Here is a 14,112-nt window from a genome sequence, read left to right on the forward strand (position 1 = left end):
AAAATCCCACTGTCCCTTATCTTTAAATTTTTGTAGTTTGACAAAAAATGTTCTTTTTGTACTAATTCATGATAAACCTATTTCATTATGTTAAAATTTATTTATTTCTGGCCTGAACTTGAAGCTCGAGGATAAAAATTTGTATATCAATAGCAGATATTGTTTTTGACCCCCATGGTTTTGCTCGGGAATCCTTCAAAAGGTTTCCACGTCAGAATTTACCGAACAGATTAGGCACATATTTTTGTTATCGTAGGCTTCCTTTATGTAATCTGGCTGGGCAATGTCCCTGGGGGCACTTGTTCCGTGGGAAACCTTTTCTTCTTTTATTCTATTTCCTTCATTAATATCTAGAATTTTCCGACAGAAGATTTTTTCTGAGCAGAGACGAATATCGCGGCCCATTTTAGACGTACGCGGCACGCCGATAGACACAGGCGCGAAGGAAAGACAGGACCCCTAATCCTGACCTGATTTTCGCTCGAATTTCATATACCTAAACCAGTGTTTGAAGTTTGCATTCAGCTCAAAGCAAACAAGCCTTTCTCTTTTTTTGAAATTCATCATGACGTGGGATGAGTGGGACAACAATATCCCAGAAGGTGACCAACCTGACCAAGATTCCTATCTCAACTTCGATTTCTCTTCCCTGCTCTGCCCAAGCCCAGGTACATCGTGAACATTTCAGGCTCTGACTACCCTCTTTATTTTTTGTCCCTTTGAAATTTCATCTGTTTTTAAATTTATTTCGTGCCTAGGGATTGTTTCCTTTAGTGGTATTTGTGGATGCGTGTTGTCCTGAAATTGTGAGTTGTGTTTCACAGGATTATTATAAGATTCTGGAAGTAGATTATGATGCTACAGACGACGCTATTCGCTCCAATTACATTCGTCTAGCTCTGGTGTGTTATCCGGTCTCGCATTTCTATCCTCTAGGGTCTTCTTAGTTGGGTTTGGGGCTAAGTTCTGGTTTCACCGCGGAGCTCAGGGCTAACTTTCTCTGCTTCTGTGGGCACAGAAATGGCATCCGGACAAGAAGAAAGGCCAAGATGCCGCAACTTCCCGATTCCAAGAGATAAACGAGGCTTATCAGGGTCAGTAACCCTTTTTAGTTTTTTCTTTCTAATGATACGAGTAATTAGCTATCTATATGGTAAAATTTTAGGTTATTTGTGGACATGATCGTACTCTTATCTAACTTGGACAGTTGATGATGGGATGGCGATTGGCGTAGATGTAGGCTAGGTATTGATTATAGTAGTGGAAATTGAAAAATAGGTCTATGAAAACTTGGTGATATGTCTTAAATCCTCAACATAAATGCTGCCTTCCTCACTTGGACAGCGAATTTGTTGGGGTTATTTTGCTCCCACTGTCAATAGACTGCCTTCACCAAAACTCTAATATCTTCGATTCTAGGCGTTATTATATTTCATGTTTTCTTTTTTTTCAGTTGAACAAGGCAAGCAAAAGCTTGATACGAGTTAAGAGATTAGAGTTGCGAGATTCTTATCTTCTATCTCGTGCATATTGAGATGCGCAATCCAAAACAACAAAATTCAAAATACGTGGGAGTAATGTTAGCATCATAGGCATTCTTAGCCAAAAGGTTTCCTACATCATTGCCTCTGTGCGTATGATAAAGTTGGAAGTTCCATAAATCTGCAAGTTGCAAGTGGATTTCTTGAGTGATGCCTTGTAGGGGTTGTTTTTGATTTCCACCTCGGAAGAACTTCGTATGTTCTTAATATGGCTGCCCTATTTTCCCCTTTTCTTTAACTAAGTTTTACTGATTAGCATGCTCAAAGGGCTTAATTAATAATTAATAAGTTATTAAAATAAATCTTCTTCTGGATGATCAATTACTGTAAGGCCGTTGGCTAGGCAAGCCAAATTTGTTCTCCTTAATGTCCGTTGGAGAAGAGAATTCCCCCGGGCACCACACCTACATAAACCGCCTCCTTTACCTTCTATGTGCTGGTCATAACATTTTTTTCCTGGGTATGAAAACTGATTTGAATCTACTTAACGCTGTTCTGCGTTACATTTTGCTATCTAATCTTGTCAAGGTTATTTCCATTTATATTATCACAATTGTGACGTGATGGGTGATTCTAGTGATTCTCGAAGCCATTGTTGACTTGTACATTATTAGTGGAAATTATTTCCATTTCGAAAGAGCTAGCTTGGCTGAAATACATATTCTCTTTGGATTTGATCGATACTTCCGTAATTAAAGACTGATGGGCATATGATCAATGAGGAAGGCGGGTCTATTTGAAGTCTTCGAGAAATATAAAATGTGGTTTATTTACCCAGTCGTGAAAGAGATTAGATTAGCTGTTCCCTAAACAAGGCTTGGTATTTTGGTGTGATAGTTGTATCAATCTACTGTAGATTTTCTACTCTTCCTTTCTTTTGCTTATGCCTGTTAAAAACTGTGAGTAAGAGCATGAGCTTCTCTCTTATGATTAGAATAACATTTATTTTGCTTTATCGAACAGTCTTAAGCGATCCCGCCAAAAGGAGAGAGTATGACAAAAATGGGATGCTTTATGTCTATGATTGCAATCTCATGGTAAGCGCTTCCCTTGTTATCTGTCATGAACCTTGCTTGTGAAAATTGATTTATTTACCAAAAGAAAATATCTTGTTTAGAATGACGCTTTGATATCTTCACTTCACATTTTGTTTTATTGTTTGTTGCAGGATTATCTTAATCGTTACAAGAGCCTTATATTGACGTGTAATGGCCTTGGGATGAAGCAATTCATATGGTAAGGCAAATCAATAGCATGGAAATCCTACCATCGCATCTGGGACAAATTTTTTGTGGGTGTCTGTTTCTGCAAGCCATGCTCAGGGATGAATGAGACATGCTTATGATGTAGGATGGCTTATTTCATGCTTCTGTATAAAAGTATATAGGAATTGGTTGCCACATTTAAGGGTCACTCTCCCTGCGTCAAATGGATGTGTTTCTTTCTTGTGATTTGTTTGTGAATGGATGTCTGGATTCACGCAGCTTTTCTACCATTAAGCCAGATAAACCCTAACAATCATGCAGCGGCATCTGCCGTCTGAGAAGAATCGGTAGTTGCCTAGAAGATGAACTCGGAAAAACAAGGTGTGGTCCTGGTTCATGGGTATTTAATGTAACGTAGGTTTACATGCACAACTAGTTTTTTTTTTTTTTCCATGTTTTATAAAATATAAATAATAACTGAAAAATCTTTCGAGAAAAATGTGTTTATGGAGCAAGCAGTTCAGACTTTGCTAGGATGTATAAGAAGGAAAGATACTCAATGGATCAAAAGGGATCGGAGGAATTCGAAATCATAACTCACGGTACACTAAATATCCAACTGATTGTTATTTGAGCAGTGTCAGAGATAACTACCGCCATGTTAACTCGTATTTTTCTAAGCAAATGGCCATTAAAGATATGCAAATGGCCATCAAAGATAAGCAAATGGCCATTAAAGATAAGCTCGCGATCTGTTTTAAGCAATTGGCCCTGTAAACTAGCTCCTGCTTTCCTTGATTAGTACACTAATCTTCTCATTGGGTGACATTGCTTTTGGCAATCAGAGGAAAGTATAGAGAATTGTCTTAGTTATAAAGAAATTGAGATGATCACATTCGCAGCCTTTTATATAATATTACTTTCGGTTCTAAATATAAAAGTTAGTTGATTAATTTGAAAAGATTAAGAAAATACACTATAATTTCTAAATATGGATATTGTTTTTCTTCAAATATCCTTTTTAATCAAGTGTATTGTTAAAACTATTATTGTTATAAAGACTATTTTGAAAGAAAATGAATAAACATGTGAGACATTACTATAAGAGTTTGTTTGATTTTATTTTGATTCTAAATATAAGACCTCAATTTATTTTGTTTTTCATGTTTATCATTTTCTTTCAAAATAGTCTTTACAAAATAATAGTTCTAACTAATACACTTGATTAGTGAAAATATTTTTTTAAAAACTAATACTTATTTATTATAAATATCTAACTAATTTTCTTAATTTATTCGAATTAAAGAGGCAGTATAAATAATGACATAATAATGCGCCTGCTACGGTGGATAGTATTCGAATGACCTAGGTAGCACAAACGCATATTGACAAGGAAGATCTAATAAGACAGAACTTTAAGTGTTCTTCCCTTTAATTGTCACTTTTTTTAGGGAAGGGGGCAGGTGGGGCTGGGATGGGGTGTGGACGTGACCAACTTGATTTGGGATCCCATTGCAGACGGCCGTTGATGCTTAATAAAATCAGATGAATGGACGAGAAATCATAAGAGAACGTTTACTGATAACATAATATCCAGTCTAGAAAGTAGAAACTAGTAACAGCCAGCAGTATTCCGTAGCACACCAATCCACCATGTTGTAAACAATGCTCAATTCTCGTCACCAATTCGTATGGACAACATGCGAACTTCTTTATGTTTTTGTTTGCTAAGACAGCGCGCGACCTTATTTAGCAGACAAAGGTGGTTCCTGTGATTTATGTCCACATTTGGCAGTCAGTCCCTCGTGCTGCCTTTAATCCATTCCAGGTATTTGAGATTGCCCCCGGTGATAGGTAAAGAGATCACCTCTGGCACCCTGAAGAAGAGACAAAAATGTCAGCAACAACTCGAGGCACTATTGTTTGTATGTTTTACTACCAAGTTAATTTCAACAAGGATTTTATGCCAGTTTAAGTCTTGGCAGATTCATAATACATTAAAAAACATCAATCTGTTTTACACTCAGTTGTCAGTTCTATTCTATTCAAATGCTCTTCAAGTTTTCTTTCAGGATTAGATACAATGTACGACTCAAACTGTACAACGCAAATTTGAAATTTTGATGAACGGTAATTGATGAGAAACATCGGTCTTACTCATATTCGTGATTTGCTTTGACATGCTCCGTCAGTGCTTCCAAAAGAGATTGCCTAGTCTTGATTATAAGAAGTTCCTCGGCGTCAGTCTGGACCTGTCAACTTGCAACACACAGCTGATATTAACAAGCCACACCATACTTTCAATTTAACTATGCATTTTCTTATACCACTTGCCAATAAGGACAGTAATAAACAGAATAATTTTTTTTTTTTAAAAAAAAACAAATGAAATGAGTGATGGAAAAACTCCTCATGAGGAGTTCTAGACACGCCAGCATTCTCAAGTCAACATGGAAAATGAAGTTCATACCTCTCCATTCCATTCATACACTGATTCAATGCCTGTATTAGTTGGTTTAACCAAAAAAAAAAAAACACATGCATTAGACATAATTCACATGGGTTATAAAATTCTGATGAAAATGTAATCTTGATATTTAGCTCGCCAAGACTAATGCCAAGTTCCCAACTCAAAACCATCCTGAAATGCCTCCATAGTCATGGCACACATGCTTGATCCCACATCGAAAGCGCCCAATACAGCAGAGGCTAAAATCAGGAGAAGAAAGCTCATTTCATACCTGGAACCCTATTTACACAAGCTGCAAGTCTCTCTTTCACAATGCTTTCGGCTAACTTCCTGCCTGCAGAATCATTCGCGCACATAAAAAATTGGAGCATATAAAGCCATAAAAAACACGAATTCATTAGATCTACCCTGTGCACCTTAGACAAGTAATAATCAACAAGATAAATAACATGATTTCACGGGGTTTTTAAAGTCTTAAACCCTTAATGCTACCTCAGCCCAATTCTTCATGGGCCAGTAGCTGAATGACATGCTAGTGTGTAACCCCCAATCTCAACGAATCAATTGTGCAAACTGGAATGATCCTTTCCTAGAGTATCCCCAGCAAGGAAAACGAAGAAGAACAACACAATGCTCGAACCTGCTTCTTTGTTGGGAACAGTAACATAGACAACAATGCTTGGAACAGTGGCGCTTTTGTCTTCCATCGCTTTGGTACCAACGCTAGTAGCAGCGAAGTGCCTACGGAACTTTGATCTGAAACGGAAGGGAACAATCGCGCAGGGAATCAAAACAAACGAATAATAAAATAATCCGAAAAAAGCAAGAGGATTCGGATCCAGAAACAGAAATAATTAGGCGGAGAAATGGAAGGAATGGATGAAAAAAGACGGATGGCGTCGTACTGTAGGAGAGGGAAAATGGGAAGAGATTGAGCAATCCCCGTTTTGGAGGCGGAGGAATACAGGGGGGAACAGATGCCCAAGCTGAAGATGCAGAAAGCGCCAACCAGAGGATGGCGGCGATGCAGCGAAGACGCAAAGACAACGGAAGCTTTGGTGGAAGTAGCAAGAGTGGGAGAGAGGAGTGTGGAAGCCATTTTGCCAGATGAGAACGGCGTCAAAGATATAGGGTGGTGCGCGTGTCCATCAGCCCTCATCGGCTTCCCTTGCTTGATACCCTCTTCTTCCTTCATCTACGCGCCAAGACCTACGTGTGCAGCTCCTGCATGTGCCACGTGTATATCCCTCCCCAACCCCCGAAGGCTTCCCGTCGTCGTGTTCCTAACGTTTGTCCTTTTTTGGGGGAAAAAAATTAATCAAAATTTTAGGAGAAGCAAGTGCAGCTAATGCTTGCTATTTTAGGATGTGTTTGGATGAAACCAAACCGTGATTTGGAAAAGTAATTCTGGAGAATAGATTCTGAGAAGAATAAATTTTGGAAAGAATAGATTTTATGAAAAAGTAATTTTGAGAAGTGAAAGTGTTTGGATAGTTATTATCAGAAGCACTTTTTATATATACAAATTACTAAAAAAAGACATAAGTTAATATAATAATTACAGAAAAAATAGATTTTATGATATATTTTAATTTGAAGGAATAAAATTGTTAATAATATATTTTTTATTAACGTAATTAATAATACATAAGATAATATAATTAATAATTAATTAATATGTATATATATTTATAAAATATAAAATTAAATATTTTAAAAAAAATAACAAGATACATATCCTATAGGCTTTCACACTCTCCTTTTTTCTCCAAAAGCAAAAAAATTTTGCTTTTTCCAAAACCATGGTTTTGGAGCCAAAACCATGGTTTTGGTTTTTGGGTGGGTGTTTGGGTGATTTATTCCCCAAACCATGGTTTGGGGTGTCACCCAAACACAGCCTTAATTGACAGATGTTCGAGAATAAAATTATCAGAGTTTATTTTGAAGAATCCAATCAAAAGAAATCATTAAATTTGTTTCTTGCAATGCAGAGATTATATCTAAATAAAAAAATGTAAGTAAAAACTTTTAAAAATTATACTACTTTTGATCCTTACTATAAGAGTTGATTTGACTTTTAATTTGATCATAAGTATGAAATTATACTTCTCCAATCCTTAATATAAGACCCATTTAACTAATTTGATTAGATTAATAAAGTTAGGTAAGTTAGTTAATTATAAGAAATGTGACACGTTTTTACTAAAACATCATAATCATCTTTCTTAATACCCCTTCTCCTTCTTCTATTTGATTATAATTGAGGGAGTATCTATAAGGGTAATTTAGAGAAAATTGATAAATATGAGAAATGGGTCTTATATTTATAACCAAAATCAACTCAACAATTGGGTCATATATAAAGGATTGAAGGAGTAATTCATTTTATCTATTATATTTGTCTTTTTTTTTCAAAATAATCATAGTAGTTGCACATGTTAAAATTTTTTATTAAATAGTAGTTATAACTAATACACATTATTAGTAAGGATGTTTTAGGAAAGAAAATATTTATATATTATAAATAAATAATTTTAAAAATATTTTTATTTATTTAAATTAATTAATTAATTCTTATATTAAAAGTTAAAGCAATAGGACGAGAGCTCAGAAATGGGGGAGAATAGCAAACACTAACTGTTTGTGAGAACTGAGAAGTCAACAATTGGGCTGGCCGCATGGAGCACCGGCGAAGGGCGGAGATCAAGTTTATGGGTCGGTGCGGCCCATGAATTCGGATTTTTTGATTATCAAATCGAGTTTAAGTGAAAAGCAGCAGCTGCATTTGGGTTGGACGGTAACTCTGCCATAGAATTGCTTGATCTGCGATTCATCTTGCCCGCCTTTGGTGTCCTTTGGGTTTTTTGTTTTCAATTTTTTCATGTGTTTAAGCACAACTGAGTGGGCCATCCCTGAGTGGGATTTAGCCCATTTTTGAAACACCCTTTCATGCTATAAGTATGTTAAAATCTACAAAAATCTACCGAGTTAAGTCTAGTGAACAAAAACTAGTCTCTTATAAAGTGGCAAAATAAGTTTGATTTATTGTTGGAAGAAATGTTCATATTTAATGTCCGACAGCATCTCAAACAAAAATGGCTTTCAATAGGAAGATATCCATGTGCAGCAAAAAAAAAAATCTGCCAACAAAATGCAGTATTACTTAATTTAATAGTGTCATAATCATTTAAAATTAAATAATACTCAATATAGACGAAGATGACTTGAGTTACGCCAAAAATAATCAATAATTTACTCATTTTATGAGTAACATTTGTTATGAAATAAAATCAAAACTCAAAAATAATACTAATTGTTCTGAAATGGAAGAGATGATTCTTACATACTGTTTTATAGACACAAAATTATTTGACATTGAATATTATAGCATTACGTTGAATTTCTTCCTTTCAAATCGTCATTGCTCTCTTTACATTGAGAATTACAGAATTGTCATGGTACATGTCACGGGGCTCGTCAACCGGCGAGACCGGAGAGGAAGCCGTCAACTGGTGAGAGCGGAGAGGAAGCCCCCAAGGAGGGAAAACAAAGGCACGAAACAGCATTAGTAACAAAGTTTGGACGACACTTACTTTGGTGGCAGGAAGAAGGGGAAACTAGCAAGAAAACAAAAATATCGTAGTTTGGTAGCTCTGTTTATTAGGAATGCCATATAAATAGTTTTTTTATTGTAATTTATGAAATACAATAAAAGTATGTGAAAGAATTGTAAACATACTTATAATAAGTACTTACTAACACAAGCTTACAATGGCAATTCATGACCATGATAATATAATTAAAGAAAAAACAACAGGAACAGTGGAAGATGCGAGGCTGATTCATGATGCAGCGTGTGGTTTGCGTCAAACTCTGTACTGAGAGGGTCAAAGCATCGAATTGAGTTCAGGCTTCAGAGTGATTTGACTAATCCAAATCAAACCGCTAAGGTGGATGGACTGATTAGTGATCTTAGTTAGAGATAGAGAGAGAGTGAGGAGAGTGTTACGGTGTTAGTGGGACAATAAATTATTAATGAAACGAGCTAAACAGCCCTCTTCCCCAGACAAGGCATATGGTCCCGTGCTCCCAAATGCCTTTCCTTCTTGTTTGGACTTTTTTTGATGATTTTGATAAAGACACTGCTTCTGCCAACACTGGCCTGCCTCCCTTTGCCAGCTCATTCCATAATCCTCCTCCTCCCTATTCCTTGTTTTTCCATGTTCCCATCCTCCACCTAAAACCACGTTACTATTGGTCTTCCACCTTCCACGTGGCTCTGGTTTCCTATAATAATACCTGTATCATTACTTCGGGTTGGTGGTCTTATTTAAATAAGATGACTGGGTTTCGCAGGAGATACGGCGGATGTTCTGGATGCTTGCGAGAGGCATCTGCCTTTGCGAGAGGTCTATATGAAGAGACACAGTGACCCATTTTCTCTTCTTTCTCGTTTGTCTTGTTAGCAGACATTTCTTTATCCCATTATTATACAGAAACAGTGCCTTGTTTAGTATTATAGTGAATCTCAAGAACTCTCTTCTCTGTCTCCATTATCATTTTCTTTTCTTTTCGTATTGAAAATGTTCAAACCCAATCCAACCTCGCCCACTTTATTAATTATATCCGACTCAACACCACTTTTTTTTTTTTAAAATCAGAGGCTCGTCTTATCATTGGTTACTTTCATGGAATTATCAAAGGCTCTCCTTGTACACACCTAATTCGCACTAATATTACCGCAATACATAGCTAGCATATTCATTTTGCTGAGGAAAAAAAAAAAAAGGAACAATCCGTTATTTGACTATTGCTGCTTATAAACTGAGAGGAGCCTGAAAATATCCATTGACGTAACGTACAGCACAAAGGACAAGAAGCGAGCTCTCTAACAGGTGTTCCGACTTTTTTGTTCCGTTGTCATGTGTTCAATTGTTAGTCCCGTGCGACCATATGCCTTTGAACGCATCTGCGCAATAGGGACAAAATCTGTAATACTGCGTGTAATTACGAGGAACCGAATCAAAACTGATTAGATGGAGCTACACTAAATAACAAGGGATGGGAAGTCATAAATAGGCATGTGAGGATGGAAGCAAAGGCAGGAACGTAAAGGGCAGGCTTTGAATAGAAAGTATAGAGAGAGGTGAAGAAGGTGCAGGCATGCAGCATGCTGAGCACAAAGCATAAAAAAGATGCGGTCAGAACAAAGGGCAGTAAAATAATGGTTAAGTTAAAATATATACAGAAATGGAAACAGTGTCATATGCGCAACATTTGACTGCGACTAGGGAAAGCAGTAAAACGAGGGAGGGAGAAGAAGAGATGAGTTAAAAAAATGGAGGAGTGGGGTGTGTGTGAGTGACACTCTGTGAAGCTCGGATCTCAAACAGTGATCAATACTATCTTTTAGACCATAACCAAAAGTCTTACCGACTATGCCTCCTCTCTGCCACATGCTTAAAATAAGACTTGGTGGGAATATAGGCTTTGAAAGTTGCACTATAACTGACACCAACCATATGCGATTAGTGTTCGCTGTTTCAAAAGCACGTTTAAAGAAAAAACGAAGGTTTGATTTTTCAGAGACCATAGAAATAAAGGAGGACTTCAAAGATAGGATTGGAGAAAAGGGTTAGAAATTTGTGTCATAAAGTCTCTTTTGGAAATTCAAGTTAAAGCGAGCACGTCTCCTGCTTAGCTTACTGAATCCAAGAAACCGGCATCCTAAGTTAAACTCAAATTACTCGCTTTGGCTTTTTGTTTTTTAAACTCCCGTTTCTACCAATTGAAATTTCTCATTATTGGTCATCCAAAATGATGATCTATGGTCAAGTCAAATGGCTACAAATTAACTGGGGATCTTATGCAACCTATTTGTATTATGCCGATCTGGATCAATCACATTGATCCTGACTCTTGTCACCTTGTGTTTCAACGGCTAACTGGTCATAGATTGACAAGCGATAATGATGATTCAGGACTACAAACCAGAAAGAGTCAAGATTCGCCGACGAAATTATACATCTTAATTGCATAAGTGTACTCTTAACTTGCTATGGAACCGGCAAACAAAGAAAAGAACCCCGTAATTAAACGTCATGATAATTAGAAGTACACAGCTTTCGAAGAGTTGGGGCCAAATATAATTTGCACTTGGACAGCTGATTCAGAATAGTACCAACCATTTTTCTTTTGAAATGAGACTTGTACCAATTTCTAACCAAGAAGAAAGATACTGTACCTTGATCCGCATAATGCATATTATAAAACGAGAGGAGGCTGTCGCTTGTGCTTTTCCTTTTTCTACTTTCTACATCTGCAATCCCTTCACTTGATGCACGTAAACCAAGCTGCCATCAATGTGTTCATTGATGTTGGAAAAAAAAAACACAATGCACTTTCCTTGATATTAATTTATCTGTTTGATGTATTATTTAAGAGAGAACCCCAAAGCAAGAGAATTGAAAATTACTAGCAGGCGATGAGAGGAGCAATGCCTAGTCGAGGCGCATCTATGCGAATAATATGATAAAATTCAAAACATGCTGGACCAACATTGTGCACAAAATCTAATCGATCTTCATATACTCAGAACTCTTTCTTTGCAAATTCCCATGGTCGAAGCCCCACCCCTGTTTCTATCAAAGTAAAGAGAATGATAACGCCATTACCAAGGAAACCCAGACCCCATGAGAAACACGTCTGGGAGGGACTAGTCTGGCTCATTGCAATTACACAAATTAACCTGTTATTACACAAACTAATTAAAAATATGTAATTAGGAAACCAAGTATATAGCTTAATTAATTGCCGGTTGGAGATGGATAGTTCATCGGTTTCTAGTAAGGTGAAGCGAGTGAAGCAGCATGGTTGCTGAGTAGGCATGCATAATGCTCAGAGAGGATCTGGCGGAGATATTGGAAATTTGGAATAGTGATTAGGGAAGGGGTTAACGTGTTAAAGGGAATTGGTACTTGTTAAACCAAAATTAACACATTCCCGAAAGAGGCGCGCCTAAAAGTGAGAAAAGACCAAAAGTGCATCTCTTTTTGCGATTGTATGCCCACTGGCCAAGCATAAGAGACAACACTTTATTTTTCCCAACACGGATATTAGCAATCTGGATGATTTTGACAACGATTTTTCCACCTTTATATTTTTTTCTTCCGGAAAAAGGACTTTTCATTCACAAGATGGCAAAATGCAGTGCAAGCCCATGCTCAGAGAGGATTAGAGGGAGATTGGCGTGTGGGGTGAGCGTGAGCATGTAAATTGCAGAGTATACTATTAACTGTCTAATCACCAAAGAGAGGGAAACAAACTGAAGGCCTTTATTAGTGCCTCCGCCATAAATGTCTATTCTTCGGCCGCTCAATAATGTTTGTTCTGATAATTTTCCTTTTGGTAAAGAAAAGTCCAACTGAATTTGGGTTTAGAGCTTTTAAGGACTAAAACATATCTTCAGATTCAAAAAGTATTTATAAAGATAGTTACAGGTTGTCTAGAGACAAAACCTTTATATCTATGGGCCGACTCATTATCAATTTGTTCTAATAATTATATATTTTTTTTTATTTAGCGATGCACACCGGGGAGGCCATCAGTGTCCTCTCACGTGGAGTTCTCATTATATACAAAGGGGTTTTTTTTTTTTTTTTTACCAGACATGATATACAAATGGTTACGCATTTCCACGGGGTCCTTAAATATGTTTTGTCTTTTACTACATTTTGAATTAGGAAGGCAGTTGACTTGCAGGCATGGCGTTTTTTGACTCTCAGGCAATCTTGGGGAGACCGACAGAGCGAATCGGTTTTAGATGTTATTAATGCTGTTAATGTTAATTGCATCACCAGCTAAAACTAAAAGGACCTCCCGAATTCTCTTTGGCGTCGCACTCCCACTAAAATTTCGTTCGGGCTAAATGACCACCCAGATGCATGAGTACAGAATTACCAGCTGTCATTTTGCCGTTATCAGGAATCCTACGCAGTTTTTTTTTTTTTGAAGCAACGTTGTATGTTCATATTTTTTTCCAACGTTATAGTATAGGAAAAATATATATCGATTTATGTATATTCTATGATCTCAAATGTCATGCTGTTGGTCAAATAAAAATGTCATGCTGTCGGTAATAATACTATTGTCCAAGATAACATTGCCGAAAGCTGGTAAAAAAAAAAAGATAACATTGCCTAAAGTAAATGCAGCAATTGAAAAACGAGTCTTGCTAATGAACATATTTTTCTTTCCGATAAAAAACAAATACTGAACATATTTTTCTCAATGGAACGATCATTTTAATTTAAAAACATTTAGAAATGAGTGTAAAAATTCACAGTAAAAAAGACTAATATTTTTTGAAATGGGGGGATAATAGAATTAACATCAGCATCTCACCAAAAAAAAAAAATCAACATTGAGTCAGATACTCAGATACAAGCCACGCTCCCTCCATTTCTATTTATTGGACAAAATTTTAGAAGATGGTTTATTTCCATTTATAAGACAGATTAGGAAATTTGAGGATTATCTAATTTTTTTTCTCAATATATTCTTATTGAATGTATGAAATTATTTGTTATTAATACTGTTTTTTTCCATTTAAAATCAGGAGCATTAAATAAGGACAGGAGTGAAAGAATAAAATAAAAATCTTAGTTAAGTTAGTTTAATCAACCCGCGAGAATTAGCCAAATAAATAATTTTGTACTCCTCCGATCCTTAATATAGGAACCAATTATTGAGTTGGTTTTAATCCTAAATATAAGACTCATTTTTTATATTTATTAATTTTTTCTAAATTACCCATATTAATACTCTCTCAACCATAATCAAGTAGAAGAGGAAGAAGTGCTATTAAGAAAGATCATCATGGTATTTTAAGAAAAAC

At 36.4% G+C, this 14,112-nt stretch overlaps 2 protein-coding genes across 2 annotated transcripts; one reads left to right on the plus strand and one right to left on the minus strand.

Moving 5' to 3' along the window:
* The first annotated feature begins 565 nt into the window (after positions 1-565).
* Positions 566-3,036, plus strand: LOC114729048 (uncharacterized J domain-containing protein C3E7.11c-like). The gene is made up of 5 exons (XM_028915996.1): positions 566-668; positions 775-902; positions 1,019-1,094; positions 2,505-2,578; positions 2,710-3,036. Exons 1-5 carry the CDS (start codon positions 566-568, stop codon positions 2,779-2,781), a joined length of 453 nt encoding a protein of 150 aa, XP_028771829.1. The 3' UTR covers positions 2,782-3,036.
* Positions 3,037-4,131: 1,095 nt separating this feature from the next.
* On the minus strand, positions 4,132-6,354 carry LOC114729083 (protein CutA, chloroplastic-like). Its single transcript, XM_028916039.1, has 6 exons — positions 6,122-6,354; positions 5,857-5,972; positions 5,488-5,550; positions 5,217-5,248; positions 4,904-4,998; positions 4,132-4,623 (listed from the first exon to the last, which is right to left on the minus strand). The coding sequence occupies exons 1-6, from the start codon at positions 6,313-6,315 to the stop codon at positions 4,542-4,544; spliced, it is 582 nt and encodes a 193-aa protein (XP_028771872.1). The 5' UTR covers positions 6,316-6,354; the 3' UTR covers positions 4,132-4,541.
* Positions 6,355-14,112: the final 7,758 nt, after the last annotated feature.

This window comes from Neltuma alba, unplaced genomic scaffold (assembly GCF_004799145.2).
Source record: "Neltuma alba isolate B1F8T4 unplaced genomic scaffold, ASM479914v2 tig00012600_pilon, whole genome shotgun sequence".
In the NCBI taxonomy this organism is placed as follows: Eukaryota; Viridiplantae; Streptophyta; class Magnoliopsida; order Fabales; family Fabaceae; genus Neltuma; species Neltuma alba.